This window comes from Brassica oleracea, chromosome C6, assembly GCF_000695525.1.
Source record: "Brassica oleracea var. oleracea cultivar TO1000 chromosome C6, BOL, whole genome shotgun sequence".
NCBI lineage: Eukaryota > Viridiplantae > Streptophyta > Magnoliopsida > Brassicales > Brassicaceae > Brassica > Brassica oleracea.
In genome coordinates this window covers 36,989,004-37,006,500 of record NC_027753.1, presented here as the reverse complement: position 1 = coordinate 37,006,500, position 17,497 = coordinate 36,989,004, and the positions used below count along the sequence as shown (strand labels likewise).

Sequence of the window (17,497 nt, the reverse complement as noted above, 5' to 3'; positions counted from 1 at the left end):
ACCTTTAAAATAATTTTCTTAAGAACGAAAGATGAGTAATTGATGGCAAATCATAAGTGCAAGAGGGTCATTAATGTAATTTCGCAAACACATGTCCAAAACAAGGAACATTCTGCAATTAAAGGACTCATAATGTAATTTCGAAGAATAATACAAAATATTGTATATTATTTAACAAATAGTCCTTTCCTTTCCTCACTCTTCCCGCAATACTCTCTTCTCCTCCATCTCCAGTGTTTCGCCGCGCGCCGCTTCCTCTCTTATCTATCTCTCTCGCCGCGCTTTCGTCTCTAAACGTAAGTTCCCTTCCATCCTCTGTGTCGATCTCAAATGTACCTCAAAAGTTAAACCGTGAGATTGTTGAACCTGATTGTTCCGGTTTAGTCAATCGCATAGTTCTAGATTGAGAATCGGAATGTACCTCGTGTTTAGGAACCGAAACCTAGTTTTGCAATCGTTGCGTCGTTTCAATCTCGAAACCCTGATTTCGCGGCGCCTGTGGAGTCGCTCAGTATCCTCCACACACTCGAATGCAGAAACGGATAGTAAGCAAACCGGAATATTCTCGCTAGCTGGGGAATTAGCATCTCTCGTAGAGGAATCTTCTCCTCACGTTGATGATCCCAAACCAAGAAGCCGTATGGAGCTAAAACGATCTCTTGAGCTTCGTTTAAAGAAAAGAGTCAAAGAGCAATACAGTGATGGGAAGTTTCATGACCTGTTGAAGAAGGTGATTGCAAGGCCCGAGACTCTTCGAGACGCTTATGATTGTATCAGACTTAACTCCAACGTTCCCGTAACAGAATCAGATGGGACTGTTGCGTTTGCGTTTGATTCTATGGCGGAAGAGTTATCTAGCGGTGTGTTTGATGTAGCTTCCAATACGTTCTCGCTTGTGGCTAGAGATAAAACGAAGGAGGTTCTCGTCTTGCCTAGTTTACCTTTGAAAGTTGTTCAAGAAGCTGTTAGAATAGTCTTGGAAGTCGTTTTCAGTCCTTACTTTTCGAAGATTTCTCATAGTTGTCGAAGTGGAAGGGGACGTGGGTCTGCGTTGAAGTATATCAGCAACAGTATGTCTCGTTCTGACTGGTGTTTCGCTTTGAGCTTGAGCAAAAAAGTGGATGATTCTGTTTTCGAGAGCTTGCTCTCTGTGATGGAGGAAAAGGTAGAAGATTGTAGCTTAAGCGTCTTACTGCGTTCTATGTTTGAAGCCCGGGTGCTTAATTTAGAGTTTGGAGGGTTTCCCAAGGGCCATGGTCTTCCTCAAGAAGGAGTGTTGTCCCGTGTGTTGATGAACGTGTATCTTGATCGATTTGATCATGAGTTTTATAGGATCTCAATGAGGCATGAGGCTCTTGATCGCGATGCACAGACTGAGGAAGGTGGCCTAGGCTCAAAACTTCGGTCCTGGTTCAGGAGGAAGGCCGGAGAGGAAGATTTGAAAAGTGATCCGGAGAAGGACGTTGCTGTCAGAGTTTATTGTTGCAGATTTATGGATGAGATATTTTTCTCTGTGTCTGGACCGGAGAAAGTTGCGGTTGATATCAGATCTGAAGCTGTAGATTTCTTGCGGAACTCACTGCATTTGGACGTCACAGATGAAACAGACCCGTCGCCGTGTGAAACGACCAGTGGGCTTCGTGTTTTGGGTACGTTGGTGAGGAAGAATGTGAGGGAGAGCCCCGCTGTGAAAGCTGTTCACAAGTTAAAGGAGAAGGTTAGACTCTTTGCATTGCAGAAAGAAGAGGCGTGGACCTTGGGAACAGTTAGAATTGGAAAGAAATGGTTAGGACACGGATTGAAGAAGGTCAAGGAGTCAGAGATCAGAGGCTTGGCGGATAGTAACTCTACCTTGAGCCAGATATCTTCCCACAGAAAGCCCGGCATGGAAACAGATCATTGGTATAAGGTCTTGCTTAGGATATGGATGGAGGACGTGCTGAGAACCTCCGCAGATAGAAGCGAGGAGTTTATCTTGTCCAAGCATATTGTTGAACCCACGATTCCTCAAGAACTAAGAGACGCGTATAGCAAGTTCCAAACTAATGCTGCGGCATATGTTTCTTCAGAGACAGCTAAAGTAGAAGCGCTATTGCCATGTCCAGACCCTCATGATAAACCTGTTTTCTTTGGTGATGTTGTTGCTCCTACCAATGCTATAAGAAGGCGTCTTTTTCGCTATGGATTAGTAACTGCTGAGGGTTATGCTCGTGCGAACTCTATGCTTATATTGCAAGATACTGCCCAGATAATTGATTGGTTCTCAGGACTTGTCCGGCGATGGGTGATATGGTATGGAGGATGTAGTAACTTTGATGAGATGAAAGCTCTTATCGACAACCAGGTCAGAAAGTCATGCATCCGGACTTTGGCGTCGAAATATCGAATACATGAAAATGAAATAGAGAGACGCCTTGATGAAGAACTCAGCACGATACCCTCTGCTGAAGATATAGAAGAGGAGATACAATATGAGAAACTAGATTCTCCAGCGTTTGACAGGGATGAACATCTAACGTACGGCATTTTCAATAGTGGTTCGTGTTTGTTGTCTTTAGCTCGAATAGTGAGCGAATCAAGGCCTTGCAGTTGCTTTGTATCTGGTTGCTCTATGGCTGCAGCTGCTGTTTACACTCTACATGCAATGGAAAGACAGAAGTTTCCCGGTTGGAAAACTGGATTTTCTGTTTGCGTTCCTTCGAGCTTAAACGGAAGGAGAATAGGGCTGTGTAAGCAACACCTGAAAGACCTTTACTTAGGTCAAATATCACTTCAAGCTATTGATTTTGGAGCGTGGAGATGATTACTTTCTCTCCACTACACCACTCGTTGCTGATATCTTCCTAGGTCAACTCTGACTCGTTTTAGAGATGTTTGTTGAGCTCCGTGTATCTGACGTCTAGAAAAATCTAAGGTCCGGTTATTATTGTCCTTCGGCTGTGTACAGTTGCACAGTTTGAATACTCTCAGAGTCTAGAACCGTGGCATTAGCTGCGCTTGTGGAAAATGCTAGGTGAAATTGTTTCCACGGCGTTCAACAGATAGAATTTTCGTCACTTCTGACTGTTTTTTTCCCAAGGCTTATGCTTCTTGAATCCTTCTGACAGGTTTTGAACGTGACAAATGGAGCTAGCGGATCGAGCAGTCGGGCTTCTATTATCTTCAATCAGCTTATCCATATTCACCTACTATACTTTCTGGGTCATCATCCTGGTAAGTGACTATCTCATCCTCCAATTTGCGCTTGTATTTTGATGTACTAACTGTCAACGAATGTTTTGGATATTACGAGGAAGAAGCTCACATGTTAAAATTTTCCTTTGCAACAGCCATTTGTAGATAGTGATCACTTCATCCACAAGTACTTCTTGCCCCAAGACTATGCCATCCTCGTACCTGTCTTCTCTGGCGTAACTCTCCTCTCTCTTCTCTCCGTATTCATTGGAATGGTCATGCTCAAGTCCAAAAAGAAGAAGGCTTGATTTTTTTTTCTTGGTTCTTTTGTGCCTACTTAGTTTTGAACCTTTTGGTCTTTTCAGTGGTTTAAATCTGCCTGAACTTTAAATAATGTAGTTGAACCGTACGAGACTATGTCCTAAAGTTGAATACGTAGCATATTAACTTTAATAAGTGTTTTTTTTGCGAATAAATTCTCTTATTAATCTGATCATCATTAATATCAGTATGCTATGATGGACTTTAGGCTCACCAAGAACTCAACTAAATATCAATTTTCAGAAGATAATAATGATTTGGATTCGAGTTTGGTTTCTTTTGAATCATAGCGATTTTGAAATAGATGTGACTACTGTTTTCTTTGTTTTTTGGTCGTTTCTGCAGTTGGAAGTTGCCGACTTTTCTTTTGGATTCTACTAGTATTTTTTCGGTTTTTTTTTTAGGTATAAATTTGATGATAAATAATAAAGTTACATGTGGACGTTGTTTAAAATATAAAATATAAATCTGTATTTTGAATTTGGAGAAAAATAAATTATGATAAATAGTAGTAGTCATCATAGTCTAAGAGCTGGCAAAGCATTAGAGACATAAGTGTGGTTCTCTTTGCAATTATGATATGTCTCTGTAATGAATTTGTTTTGACTTATCATATGGAAACTTAATCATAGTTTATAGCTTTGTAAATCTTATTAGTCATATGCTACTTAGTGCTTACAGACATATATCATTTCAAGTCACCTTCGTACAATTTGATAATTCAATAATAGCCATTCGAGTGGGCTTGCAGTAATTTATGAATGCATTTTTTCAAAAAAATAAATAATAGCCATTCGCGTGTACTGACTATAGACCAAACATTAATACATACAATACAAGCCTATAGATAATTTCCTTTCCATTTCTCTATTATATTCCACACGGTTTAATGATATTTCCTCTTTTTTTTTTTTTTTTTTTTTTTTAGATGATATTTCCTCTTTAACCACACATGTGTAGTCTACTATTCATTTCAACCAAACAAACAATATATTAATTTCCATTCTGTTTAATAATAATTCTTCTTAAAATAATACTCTTCCACATTTGTGGAGTCTACTATTCATTCAACCAAAAAATTAATACATACATCCAATATATATTTTTCTTATTTTTTCCACACGATTTAATATAACATTTCCTTTTTAAAAAATAATATTCTTCCACATTTGTGTAGTCTACTATTCATTTGAACCAAAAAGCTGTCATTAACTATATTGCTAAAATAGAATTTCAAAATCGGAAGGTGTAGATTCGATTTATTGGACCAGAAATTAATAAATGCATGCATTCTTCTGTATTTTAAAATCTTAAACTGTTTTTTTTTTAAATGTACTGTCGTCTTCCGTAATACGCCAAAAACATTCTCTCTTCCTCTCTCATTATAAAAATACGAAACCTCAAAGAGATTCACCACTCTCTCAGGAGATTCACTCCAACCCGGATCCGATTACGCAGACCGATCCAGTTTGAGACTTAGCTGGCGTGCGGTGATTGGTAGGTGGCACGAGAAGAATTCGCAATTCCGTTACAAAAAAATGGGCTGCGTTAACTCGAAGCAGACGGTCTCCGTGACGCCGGCGATCGATCACTCGGGCGCCTTCAAGGAGAACGAGAACGAGTGCTCCGGATCGGGTCGGGTGGTGATCGAGGATCCGCCTCGCCCGATTCTCAAGAAGCTCGCGTCGTGGAGGAGTAGGAGCTGGAAGAGGAGCCAGAAGAGTGAGCTCGGGAGCGAGTTGGGCGAGTCGGGACGTGGTAGCGACTCGCTGAGTTTCCGTCTCGGTAGCATCAGCAAATACATTGAAGCGGAGCAGGTCGCTGCCGGCTGGCCTGCGTGGCTGAGCAACGTGGCTGGTGAAGCTATCCATGGCTGGGTCCCACTTCGATCTGACGCTTTCGAAAAGCTCGAGAAGGTTCGTATTGTGTGGCTAAAACTTTAGATTACATGTAAGAGGTCATTGGTTCGAAGGGAGGGATCTGTTTAATTCAAGGTTATTATTATCGATGTTTAAGAGAATGGTTAGGTAGTAACAATGTGTGTTCACTGGAGGACTAGTGATTAGGTGGATTATATGAGATTTAGAAGTTATCAAATTATTGATTTATTTTTATATATTTTACATTTACATTAGATATTTTTAATGTGATTTGAGTTTAATTATAAAATTATTTTGACAAATTAGAAAATTTACAAATAAAAAATTAAACTAGACAAATTTGTGGATTGTGTTCAGAAAAGACAAATTTGTTGATTTGCACTAATATTATTAATTAATTTAATAAATTTAGACTAATTTAGATCAACTTCGACTAATTTTAATTAATTTAAAATGGTTTAAAAACGATTTGAGTAGTATAAACCGATTTAAAAAAAAAAAATTTGTTTCGGCTATATCCAATTTGCTGCATAGAACGTTGGTTATTATTATTATTATTGAAATGTTGTTTGGTCGAGGAAGGAAGTAGTGAAACTAATTGAGTTTAGTTTGATGTCTGTAGATTGGACAAGGGACTTATAGTAGCGTGTTCCGTGCGGTAGAGACTGAAACTGGGAGGATTGTGGCATTGAAGAAAGTGAGGTTCGACAATTTCGAGCCAGAGAGTGTGAAGTTTATGGCAAGAGAGATTTTGATACTCAGAAAACTCAATCATCCCAACGTTATCAAGCTGGAAGGTTTGATTACTTCCAAACTATCTTGCACCATACAGCTCGTGTTTGAGTATATGGAGCATGATCTCACTGGTCTTCTTGCTTCCCCTGACATCAAATTCACTACGCCACAGGTTTGTTTAGTTTTTATAGTGGAAGAATCATTATCAGTTGATGGGAGTTTTTTCTTATGTGTTTTGGTTGTATCATAAATGCAGATTAAGTGTTACATGAAGCAGCTGTTGTCTGGGCTTGATCATTGTCACTCTCGAGGTGTGATGCATCGGGACATAAAGGGTTCCAATCTTTTGTTGAGTAATGAAGGAATACTAAAAGTGGCTGATTTTGGGTTAGCCAACTTCAGCAACTCTTCAGGGCATAAGAAGAAACCACTTACCAGTCGAGTTGTCACTCTGTGGTACCGTCCACCTGAGCTTTTGCTTGGGGCAACAGACTATGGATCAGCTGTTGATTTGTGGAGTGTTGGTTGTGTTTTCGCTGAGTTGCTTCTTGGGAAACCTATTCTCCGGGGAAGAACTGAGGTAAGACCGCATAGCATTGTCTCCTATTAATCTGTTATTTATGATATTGGACCTTTTGGTGAAAAATGAACTTTAAATTGTATGGAACAGGTTGAACAGCTGCACAAAATATTCAAACTGTGTGGATCTCCACCAGCAGAATACTGGAAAAAATCCAAACTTCCTCATGCAATGCTTTTCAAGCCACAGCAAAACTATGACAGCTGTCTCCGGGAAACCTTGAAAGATTTGTCTGAGATTGAAATCAGTCTGATAGAAACTCTTCTTTCTATAGATCCCCTAAAACGCGGTACTGCCTCCAGTGCCCTTGTTTCTGAGGTAACCCTTATATCCATTGAATCAGTTAACGTATCAAGCTTGGGAACGAACCACATTGCTACATTTTGCTTATCTTGTACTAATGAAGACATTGCGTTTTTTTTCCCCCCAGTATTTTACTACAGAGCCTTTTGCTTGTGATCCCTCAAGCTTGCCAATGTATCCGCCTTGCAAGGAGATAGATACAAAGCATCGGACAGAAGCAACAAGGTTAAAAATTTCTTACACTATCTGATAGAAAAATACCAGTCCACCATTTTGATTGGCCTTTCATTATCTTGGAAGCATTTGTAACATCGTCCTACTTCATGTTTGATTTTCAGGAAAAAGATTAGCGGGAATGGAAGACGTGGTGTAGAAGCGAGGAAGCCATCACGGAAGGCCCTTTCATTCAATAAATTGGCACCAGCTGAGGTACTTTCTACTTACTCTCTTGTCTACCTGTTATCTGCATCACTGACACTATGTTCCTCGTGCAAGAAACTCAAATATGCTATTTTTTCATGTATTTGCAGGAAAGAGTTGGTCATTTAGTTCCTATTTCGATTGAAAGTGATGCCAAGTTCTGTGGGAAGCTGCAAACCCAGTTAGATCCTAAGAAAGACGAAGCTTCCCATGTGAAAAATGCATCCCAAGGTGATGTACCTTTCTCAGGGCCGTTACAAGTTTGTAAATCAAGCAGTTTTGCTTGGGCGAAACGAGAAAAAGATGAAGCATGCGTTAGGGTATATAATCGTTCTCTTTCAAGAGGTCACCTTCCTAATAGTTCTGGACGTTCTCCCGTCGAACCTAAGAGAAATGAGAGTAAAAATGATGACAAACGTGAAGACAAGACAGATTCTCGAGGCCAGGAGTCATACGAGGCAGTGAAACGTTCTATGCTGAAGCAGTGGAGACAACTTGAACGTCCAGATTCTTTTGGTGCATCTGACGAGTATCACTCACAAGAACAGTCATTGGGACAGAGAGATAAAATGGCAACAAAGAAGGGTAATAATTTGGTACGTCCATAGATTATAAGAAGCTCTAAGAGCACCCTTCTAGTTTCTTCTTTGATATATCTTAAATTCCGTATAGAATTTTTCGTTGTTTGCATTGTTCCCATGGCCGTTTAGTGCTTTTGATAGACATAATAGATAGAGACCAAGCATGCTCTGTGCCATACATTCTTTCAAGTGAAACTACTTGCTCTTATGCTGTAATCCCCATTGTCAAAACCGATTCGGTGTTTTAGAAACAAAATGAAGTAATTTGAGATATGATTGCATTACTGCTCTAATATATTTTGGTGATTACATACATTATGTATAAGAAATGGTGTAAAATGGGATATGCGACTCAGAAAAGTAGAAATGAAGGACTAGTTTACCGTTGTATACAAATCATGTTTGCTCAGCTGTTTAAGTATTCTTTTGTTCTTTCTCTCTCCACGCTTTTAGCTAGAGTCCAGATGGGAGAGAGAAAGAAAGTAGGCATGATTTGGTTTGTCTCCTTTTTTGAGTTCATAGAAAAGCATGCTCAATGATGCTGATAACTCAAGATTTTGACAGGGTGATGATGGGGACAAGATTGAATTCTCGGGCCCTTTGCTGTCTCAATCTAATGGAGTTGATGGACTAGTGGAATGGCACGAGCGCCGCATCAGCAAGCTAGTTCGAAAACCGTGGTTCCAGAAAGGTAAAGTTAAGACTAGCTTTAACTGACTATCCTTCATTGTGTCTCGGCTCTTCTTATCTTTTACAAACGGTACCTTTGCAGCTTTTTGTGATAAAACATTATTGTTTTCTCGACTCGTCCAATACTGAGTACGTGTCTTGGTTTTTTGAACTTGCAGATAAATACAGGGGAAGTGAAATGGTTGTAAACTTCTATGGCCATCACAAGGCTCACAAGTAGATGGAGAACAGAGCTCCAAGAACCTGTGATTGTCAATCAAGATGGAGAAAAAGGCCATACAGCATTTTGTTGTTTTTATTTAATTTTTACGGTATAAGCTACACCTTTTGAGAGCCAATTCAATTGTGTATGATTCAAAGGCACTGATGTATAGATCTCAGTTCCTAAATTATTACTTAAGCACTATCTCTATGCATATATATATATATATATATATATATATATGTATGTAAACAGCTTTGTGTTTTATTTTTAATTGCATACCAGATGAGAAAATTTCATCTGAAACTAATCAAATTGTACTCAGCCTTACACTTAACTTCTTATAAGAAAATGAAACAGAACGTTACATTTTTTTTATTGTTCTAAGCTGGTAGATATCGTTGTATTATGTATACCTCTTTACCACCATTACTGCTCTCCTTGAATTGCGTCCATAGAAGTTTACTAATTTTTGAAGCCCTCAAGGATTACCAATGAGCCTCTGCTTTGTTAACCAATACTGGTTAAGCCTTTGTCTTGCGTACTCCATGTAGTCGAAGTCGATTTCATTCACATGTTCCTACAAAGTTTTAGCCAAAAATCAAGATCAAAGCCATATAAATATATAAACATATACAAATGTGCAGGTATGAGAGAAGGTGACTGTAGATAATACCGATATGATTCCCCATAAACCCCAAGTTAGATGACTAGCAAGTGTATATTTCTCAACATCTTCAAGGAGTTTTTTGACCATTGTATCACTGGGCTCTACTTCACCTGAAGAGTTTAATAGAACAAATACAATAGAGAATGCTGAAGCTCATAGACAGACAGGGAGAGTGTGATAAAATAATCACCTGAAGGACTCATATATGTTTTCACAAATCGTTTACGCTCCTCCACACCTATACGTATTTGACACACATTTTAATAACATAAACGATCAGTCTTCTACCATATCAAAAAAAATAAAGAGAAGATTACATGAAACAGTGACTTACCAGGGTATTTACTGTAATCCATGATGTGAGGTGTGTCAGTGTGGTAATCAGCAGCCATCTCGCAGAAGTGATTGGCAATGTCATAAGCCACTGGATTGTAGCAAGAATATTCATAATCCTGTTTTTTTTTTTTTTGGTAAGATGAGTTAAGATCCACATTCTACTAATGCCACACAAAAGAAGATCAAGATATCTAAATAAACCAAATAATGAAACCTCACAATGATGGTTATTGCTTTGGTTTCCTCATCCATCATTATGTTCCCATACTGCAAATCATTGTGGCAAAACCCAATCTTTTCATCACTCTTAAACAGAGACTTCTCAAGCAAAGTAATTTCCATCTCCATAACATCGAGACGAAATGACTTGGCTTCTTCAGGTGAAGCCAGTCTCTTGCATGCAACCAGCCATTTTCTGAATCCACAAAGACCCAAGAATCAACTATATAATAAGTAAAGTAGAAAAAAACAAAGGAAACATACCGTAGCCTGTCCCAAAGCAAAGCCTTCTTCACACCAGGCATGTCAAGACCGTGAAACTCCTTCATCCTAGTCGCTATCCGACCAGATATCACAGGATCACGCAAATCAGAAGCAGATAGTGTCTGAAAACACACACACAAAAAGTTACAACCAAAACATGGGTGTAAGTAAGTGCAAAGACATTCAAAATAACTTAAATACCCGTGCATGGAGAAACTCTTCGATACGACCATTACCAAACCGAGCCAACAACAAAGGCCCATGACCATGCTTCGACATGAACTCAAACGTCCTGATCTCATCCTCACGGTCAAAGAAAATCCCAACGCCTTCACCGTAAATCCTAACGAGAACCTTACGAGAAGGCCCACTTTCCCTAGTGGGCCACTTGATCTGAAACACCTCGTTGGTCATCGCACCTTTCAGAGGAATCACTTGCAGCGCCTTGGAATCGATCACGTCTTCCCACTCAGACGCTATAGCTTGTAGAGCTTCCTTCACTTCTCGAGAGAGACGGTACTCTTTGCTCTCCACATTCGTTTCGTTAGCACCCATCGTAGTATCTAGTTCCTGTGTGCAGAGATCAAAACAAAAGACTCGATCTTTAGCTACAGAGCCACATGCAAACAAGCTCTGTTTTCGTAAAGTTTGCGACTTTAAATCTAAAACTGTACGAACAATCAAAATCTATCATTACACTAAGTTTCTTCGCAGGAAGATCTATCATTACACAACAACACAAGTGATGGAGAAGAAAGGAAACGCTTACGTTTGAGAAAGAGGAAGATGCAGAGGATAGAATCAGGATCAAGGCAAGATCCGGTGTAAACAAGGAAATAAAAGGACTGTTTTAGCAAATAACGTATAGTTTTATCTGAGCTTCTAATTTTTTTATTTAAGTCCTTGTACTCATGGAAGGTTTCTATTCTCGCACATACTTTTCAGAAGGTCCTATAATAACGAAGTTCCACGTGGCGTCTACCTGTCACACTCTCTGTATCTCTTTAACTTCAGAAAAATATCATTTAAGTCCTTGTATTTACGGAAGGTTCCTATTTGTTGCACAATAGTTTTAGAAAGTCCAATAATAACGAAATTCCACGTGGCATCTATCTGGCATAACTCTCTCTTCTCAAGAGTTCTCTAGTAACTTCTAGTTCTCAAGTAAGAGAAGTAGTCTCTATCTTTCCAGATAGATCTCCTTTCCTTTTAAAACATACATCTCCTGCCTCTTTGCTTCCTCGCAAAAAAATTCACAAAGCTTTCTAAAACAGAGAAACAAGAAGCTCCATACTTTTCATATCTGTAAGGTAAAATAAGCTATAGAGACTAACTTTTTGGTGATTCTTGTTCTTTCTTGCTAGAGTATTCAAGATTCTGAGGTTTTTTGTTTACTGTTCAGAAACTTACAAGATGAATCCAGAGAAGTTCACACACAAGACAAACGAGACTATCGCAGCAGCTCACGAGCTAGCCGTGAACGCAGGACACGCACAGATCACTCCCCTGCACTTAGCCGGCGCTTTGATCTCCGACCCTTCAGGTATCTTCCCTCAATCTATCTCCAGCGCCGGCGGAGAAAACGCAGCTCAGTCAGCAGAAAGGGTGATCAACCAAGCTTTAAAGAAACTCCCCTCGCAGTCCCCTCCACCAGACGACGTTCCAGCTAGCTCAAGCCTCATCAAAGCGATACGCCGCGCTCAAGCAGCTCAGAAGTCGCGTGGCGACACACACTTAGCCGTGGACCAGCTTGTCATAGGCCTCCTCGAAGACTCTCAGATCAAAGATCTTTTAAAAGAAGTTGGGGTCGCAGCGGCGAAGGTGAAATCCGAAGTTGAGAAGTTGCGTGGGAAGCAAGGAAAGAAAGTTGAGAGCGCTTCGGGGGATACAAACTTTCAAGCGTTGAAGACTTACGGAAGAGACTTGGTCGAAGAAGCGGGGAAGCTTGATCCTGTCATCGGTCGCGACGAGGAGATTAGAAGAGTCGTGAGGATCCTCTCGAGGAGAACCAAGAACAACCCTGTCCTAATCGGAGAGCCAGGTGTCGGGAAAACAGCTGTCGTTGAAGGCTTAGCTCAACGGATCGTCAAAGGAGACGTCCCCAACAGTCTCACCGACGTGAGATTAATATCCTTGGACATGGGCGCGTTGGTCGCTGGCGCTAAGTACAGAGGAGAGTTCGAGGAAAGACTAAAAGCTGTGTTGAAAGAAGTCGAGGAAGCTGAAGGGAAAGTGATTCTGTTTATAGATGAGATTCATTTGGTTTTGGGAGCTGGGAAGACCGAAGGGTCGATGGACGCTGCGAATCTGTTTAAGCCGATGTTGGCTAGAGGTCAGCTGCGTTGTATTGGCGCCACGACGCTTGAGGAGTATAGGAAGTACGTTGAGAAAGACGCTGCCTTTGAGAGAAGGTTTCAGCAGGTGTATGTGGCTGAGCCGAGTGTGGTTGATACTATTAGTATTTTGAGAGGGCTTAAGGAGAAGTACGAGGGACATCATGGTGTTCGGATCCAGGACAGAGCTCTTATCAATGCTGCTCAGCTCTCTGCTCGTTACATCACTGGTACGTTAAAGATTCTTAGGTCCGATCGATCTTGTGAATCTTAATTGTAACAAATAGTCCTAATAGTAACAACAAAAACATGTATGAACATATAGATATAGAGTTTTTTTACTATTAATTGCGGTAATAACAAAAACATAGGATTTTTGACTATTAATATAGAGTTTTACTAACAAAAACATATAGATATATAATTTTTTTTTACTATTAATTGGGGTATAGTAACAAAGACATTTTTTTATTATTATAATAACATTTGGACTCTTAATACTAAGACAATGGGTCCGATTGGTAATGGCTGTAGTTTTAAAATTTTTGCTGTAGAAAAAAATCTGTAGATTTTTTTGCTGTGGCTTTAAATTTTAAATTTTATTGCTGTAGAATTTTATGAAAGCACTAAAAATTTGCTTTGGATATTTGGCTCAGCAGAGCACTTGTACAGCTGTAGGTTATTTCTAGAGTTGTGACTTCAAAAAAAAATTTAAAGTTTGATTGCTCTGAATTTGGTGCTTTAGAAATAAATAAGGCTGTCGACAGCACCTACCTACAGCAACTACCAATCACCCCCAATGTTGTTGTTTTGATATAGTTATGTTCTTGTTCTTGACATGTTTTGTGGTTTAATTAGGTCGGCATTTACCGGATAAAGCTATTGATTTGGTGGACGAGGCTTGTGCCAATGTGAGAGTCCAGCTTGATAGTCAACCTGAAGAGATTGACAACCTTGAAAGGAAGAGGATGCAGCTGGAGATTGAGCTACATGCCTTGGAGAGGGAGAAAGACAAGGCCAGCAAAGCTCGCCTTGTGGAGGTGAGGAAAGAGCTCGATGACTTGAGGGACAAGCTTCAGCCTCTGACGATGAAGTACAGGAAGGAGAAAGAGAGGATCGACGAGATCAGGAGGCTGAAGCAAAAGAGAGAAGAGCTCATGTTCGCCTTGCAGGAGGCAGAGCGTAGATACGATCTCGCGAGAGCTGCTGACTTGAGATACGGAGCGATTCAAGAAGTGGAGTCTGCGATAGCTCAGCTCGAAGGAACCTCTGATGAGAATATGATGCTCACCGAGAATGTGGGGCCTGAACATATAGCTGAGGTTGTGAGCCGGTGGACTGGGATTCCGGTGACGAGGCTGGGTCAGAACGAGAAGGAGAGGTTGATTGGTCTTGCTGATAGGTTGCACAAGAGAGTTGTGGGGCAAGACCAAGCGGTGAGTGCGGTTGCTGAGGCTATTTTGAGGTCGAGGGCGGGGCTTGGAAGGCCGCAACAGCCGACTGGTTCGTTCTTGTTTCTTGGTCCGACCGGTGTTGGTAAGACTGAGCTAGCTAAGGCTCTTGCTGAGCAGCTGTTTGATGATGAGAACCTCTTGGTTCGGATTGATATGTCCGAGTATATGGAACAACACTCTGTCTCTCGCTTAATCGGTGCACCACCTGGGTAAGTAACAACACAATATATAAAAAATATCATTTAAATTTTTTTTGACATTATTAATATTTTTTTAAAAATCTGATATTATTAATATAAAATTCGTTTTTAATTATCTTTTTGTCTGTTTTCTTGCATGGTTGTGTTCTTTTATCTTCTTTAAAAAAAATGAGACTATTAATATGTTTTTTTGGACAACTGATTATTAATATAAAATTCGTTTTTAGTTATGTTTTGTCTGCTTACTTACATGGTTGTGTTCTTTCTCATCAGCTATGTTGGTCATGAGGAAGGAGGACAGCTAACTGAAGCTGTAAGGAGGCGACCTTACTGTGTAATACTCTTTGATGAAGTGGAGAAAGCACACGTTGCTGTTTTCAACACGTTGCTCCAAGTGTTGGACGATGGTAGATTGACGGATGGTCAAGGGAGGACGGTTGATTTCAGGAACTCGGTGATAATCATGACGTCGAACCTCGGCGCAGAGCATCTTCTCTCGGGGCTGACTGGTAAAGTGTCTATGCAAGTGGCTAGAGAATGTGTGATGCAGGAGGTGAGAAGGCATTTCAGACCGGAGCTGCTGAACAGGCTTGACGAGATCGTGGTGTTCGATCCTCTTTCGCATGAGCAGTTGAGGAAAGTGGCGAGGCTTCAGATGAAGGAAGTTGCTGTCAGGCTTGCTGAGAGAGGTGTGGCTTTGGCAGTTACTGATGCTGCTTTGGACTATATTCTGGCGGAGAGTTATGATCCTGTAAGTAATGTTTATCAAGCACTTTAACTTCTTTAGTTTGGAATGGTCCGTTGGCTGAATTTTTTTATTGTGTTGTATGGTTAGGTGTATGGTGCTAGGCCAATAAGGAGATGGATGGAGAAGAAGGTGGTGACGGAGTTGTCAAAGATGGTTGTGCGTGAGGAGATTGATGAGAACTCAACTGTTTATATAGATGCAGGCAGTGGTGGATCTGATCTTGTGTACCGTGTTGAGAAGAATGGAGGGTTGGTGAATGCTACAACAGGGAAGAAGTCGGATGTGTTGATCCATATAGCTAATGGGCCAAAGAAAAGTGATGCAGCTCAGGCGGTGAAGAAGATGAGGATTGAGGAAATAGATGATGACGAAGAGATGGTTGAGGACTAAAATCTTTTAACCTTTAAAGAGCATGCAATGTTGTTCTTTTGAGTTGTTGTTTTACTTGATCCTTGTAAAGTTGGAAGAGACTCATGTTCTGCTTTAGTTTTTGGTGGACTCTTAAAAAGTCTAAATGGTGTGAAGATGTAAAAAGTCTACTTGTACTATGTTTTCTAAGCTGTGATCAAAGCTTTGAGAGTCAGTAAGGACTCATGTTCTGTTTTGATTTTGGCTTCTTTTGTAGACGATAAAAGCAAACAAAATGGTGTGTAACTGTAAACACTTTTATTACGTGGTCTTACAAATACAAGAAAATACAAACATTTCATTTTTAAGACCACTGGGGTGGTTCATCAATTCTCAGTATCGGTTTTGAAGAGCGTCATTACAATGTCATCAACCACGCCTTCATTGTAGTGAAAGAAGTGACCACTTCCCGGAACCTCATGATAGTGAAGCCACGGAAGCTTTTCAGCAATGTAACGTTGCGGTATCACAGGCACTAACATGTCATCATCCCCATGCCACAGATGAACAGAGCCTTGGTCGGTGTTCAAGAACGGGTCCTGGAGCTCAATAGGATCAAACTCCCAACTCCCAAACCCAACAATCATGTCACGGTTAATACTCTCATGCAACCCTTGCGGCCTCACTTCCGCCAAATGCGGTTTCCTCGAAGAACCCAGCTTCAAAACGATATCTTTATCCGGCTGCGAGAAGCTAGAACCGTCTCGGTTCGCAACACTCGAACCGGGGAACCATCTTTGCGTGTTCCACCAGTGGATAAGCCAAGGAGCATAGTGAGCGACGCGAACCGCCCACTGATCTCTCTTTGGCTGCAAGCTGTAACCTTGAGTGGAAACATTCAAAGGCAAGCTCTTCCACCAGTAGTTAACAACCGGAGCGACGAGCGTCGCTCCGGCTAGCCGGTGAGGGATGTACTTAAGACATCCCCATGTTGCTTGTCCTCCCATTGAGTAACCTATAACGTAGAACTTGGCTCCAAGATTCAAATGATCAGCAAGCTCTTCAACGTCTAAAGCCAAGCTCTTTGGGGTCCGGTTCGGATCCGGGTCGCTCTCTCCGTAACCGGGTCGGTCAAACGAAACCAAATACAAGCCAAGTTCCTCAATTAAACCCTAGAAAACGACATTCATCAAATAAATTGATATAAATCCTAATTTTCTAGAAAATGATTTGAACTCTATTTTTTTCCAGAAATTGATAATTAACTCTATTTTTTTAGAAATTGATATTAACCCTAATTTTGTTGAAACTGTTATGAACCCTAATTTTCTAGAAATCGATATAAATACTAATTGGTAGTTACGATAAGTACCGGAGCGAGGCGAGTGGCGTAAACGGCGTCGTGTCGACAACAATCGGATCCGTGGATGAAGATGACTTTGCGGCGAGCTTCGTCTCTTGGAACTCCGTGCTCTTTGTACGCTAAGTACCTCCCGTCTCGGAGCTTAATCCGCGGTGCTGTGATCGGTGGACCTCCAGGGGAGCCACATAGCTTCGGCGGAGGAGGTTTTATTATTGACCGATAAGTCAACGCAGTGATTACTCCGACAAGGATGACTAGAACTGAAGGAAGAAGAAGACTGTTCCGAGGTGGTTTGGTCGGTGATCCAGTCGACATTGCAGAAGCGGAGAGATGATCGGAGACAGTGAAGTAGAAACTAAAGTCAACGACAACATAGAAAAGGAAGGAGCGCATTTTTAAATTCCTAAATCCTTAATGGGCCAAGTTTTAAAGCCCATAGGACATTTCTTAATCAAATCTAAAGATGAAAACTTGGGCACAACATTTAGGTTCGTTTAAACTATTAATGGGCCGAGTTTCGAAAGCCATCGGCCCATCCTTAATCAAATCTAAAGATGAAAACTTGGGCACAACATTTAGGTTCGTTTAAACTATTAATGGGCCGAGTTTCGAAAGCCATAGGCCCATCCTTAATCAAATCTAAAGGTGAGAACTAGGGCAACAACTATATAAGCTC

At 40.7% G+C, this 17,497-nt stretch overlaps 6 protein-coding genes across 10 annotated transcripts; 4 read left to right on the top strand and 2 right to left on the bottom strand.

Annotated features, from left to right (window-relative positions):
• The first annotated feature begins 186 nt into the window (after positions 1–186).
• LOC106296293 (dolichol phosphate-mannose biosynthesis regulatory protein) lies at positions 187–3,505 on the top strand. 4 transcript variants are annotated; one of them, XM_013732394.1, is made up of 3 exons: positions 187–296; positions 3,108–3,213; positions 3,330–3,505. In XM_013732394.1, exons 2-3 carry the CDS (start codon positions 3,124–3,126, stop codon positions 3,480–3,482), a joined length of 243 nt encoding a protein of 80 aa, XP_013587848.1. In that variant the 5' UTR covers positions 187–296; positions 3,108–3,123; the 3' UTR covers positions 3,483–3,505. The 4 variants fall into 4 exon arrangements, with proteins under 4 accessions (XP_013587848.1, XP_013587850.1, XP_013587851.1 ...); XM_013732396.1 differs by lacking the exon at positions 187–296 and adding an exon at positions 2,740–2,914; XM_013732397.1 differs by lacking the exon at positions 187–296 and adding an exon at positions 2,755–2,847.
• Positions 303–2,826, top strand: LOC106296291. The gene has a single exon (XM_013732393.1). The coding sequence runs from the start codon at positions 416–418 to the stop codon at positions 2,801–2,803; it is 2,388 nt and encodes a 795-aa protein (XP_013587847.1). The 5' UTR covers positions 303–415; the 3' UTR covers positions 2,804–2,826.
• Positions 3,506–4,837: 1,332 nt separating the features above from the next.
• Positions 4,838–9,090, top strand: LOC106299880 (probable serine/threonine-protein kinase At1g54610). The gene is made up of 9 exons (XM_013735896.1): positions 4,838–5,411; positions 5,998–6,282; positions 6,367–6,690; positions 6,781–7,008; positions 7,121–7,218; positions 7,332–7,422; positions 7,524–8,009; positions 8,559–8,685; positions 8,843–9,090. The coding sequence occupies exons 1-9, from the start codon at positions 5,034–5,036 to the stop codon at positions 8,902–8,904; spliced, it is 2,079 nt and encodes a 692-aa protein (XP_013591350.1). The 5' UTR covers positions 4,838–5,033; the 3' UTR covers positions 8,905–9,090.
• Positions 9,091–9,130: 40 nt separating this feature from the next.
• LOC106299882 (probable choline kinase 2) lies at positions 9,131–11,223 on the bottom strand. 2 transcript variants are annotated; one of them, XM_013735898.1, is made up of 8 exons: positions 11,073–11,132; positions 10,577–10,945; positions 10,376–10,497; positions 10,112–10,307; positions 9,891–10,008; positions 9,747–9,794; positions 9,563–9,666; positions 9,131–9,466 (listed from the first exon to the last, which is right to left on the bottom strand). In XM_013735898.1, the coding sequence occupies exons 1-8, from the start codon at positions 11,100–11,102 to the stop codon at positions 9,368–9,370; spliced, it is 1,086 nt and encodes a 361-aa protein (XP_013591352.1). In that variant the 5' UTR covers positions 11,103–11,132; the 3' UTR covers positions 9,131–9,367. The 2 variants fall into 2 exon arrangements, with proteins under 2 accessions (XP_013591352.1, XP_013591353.1); XM_013735899.1 differs by lacking the exon at positions 11,073–11,132 and adding an exon at positions 11,145–11,223 and having other exon boundaries at positions 9,174–9,466.
• Positions 11,224–11,574: 351 nt separating this feature from the next.
• On the top strand, positions 11,575–15,717 carry LOC106299879 (chaperone protein ClpB1). Its single transcript, XM_013735895.1, has 5 exons — positions 11,575–11,685; positions 11,778–12,938; positions 13,567–14,371; positions 14,636–15,113; positions 15,198–15,717. The coding sequence occupies exons 2-5, from the start codon at positions 11,789–11,791 to the stop codon at positions 15,498–15,500; spliced, it is 2,736 nt and encodes a 911-aa protein (XP_013591349.1). The 5' UTR covers positions 11,575–11,685; positions 11,778–11,788; the 3' UTR covers positions 15,501–15,717.
• On the bottom strand, positions 15,666–17,200 carry LOC106299881. The gene is made up of 2 exons (XM_013735897.1): positions 16,831–17,200; positions 15,666–16,630 (listed from the first exon to the last, which is right to left on the bottom strand). Exons 1-2 carry the CDS (start codon positions 17,134–17,136, stop codon positions 15,845–15,847), a joined length of 1,092 nt encoding a protein of 363 aa, XP_013591351.1. The 5' UTR covers positions 17,137–17,200; the 3' UTR covers positions 15,666–15,844.
• Positions 17,201–17,497: the final 297 nt, after the last annotated feature.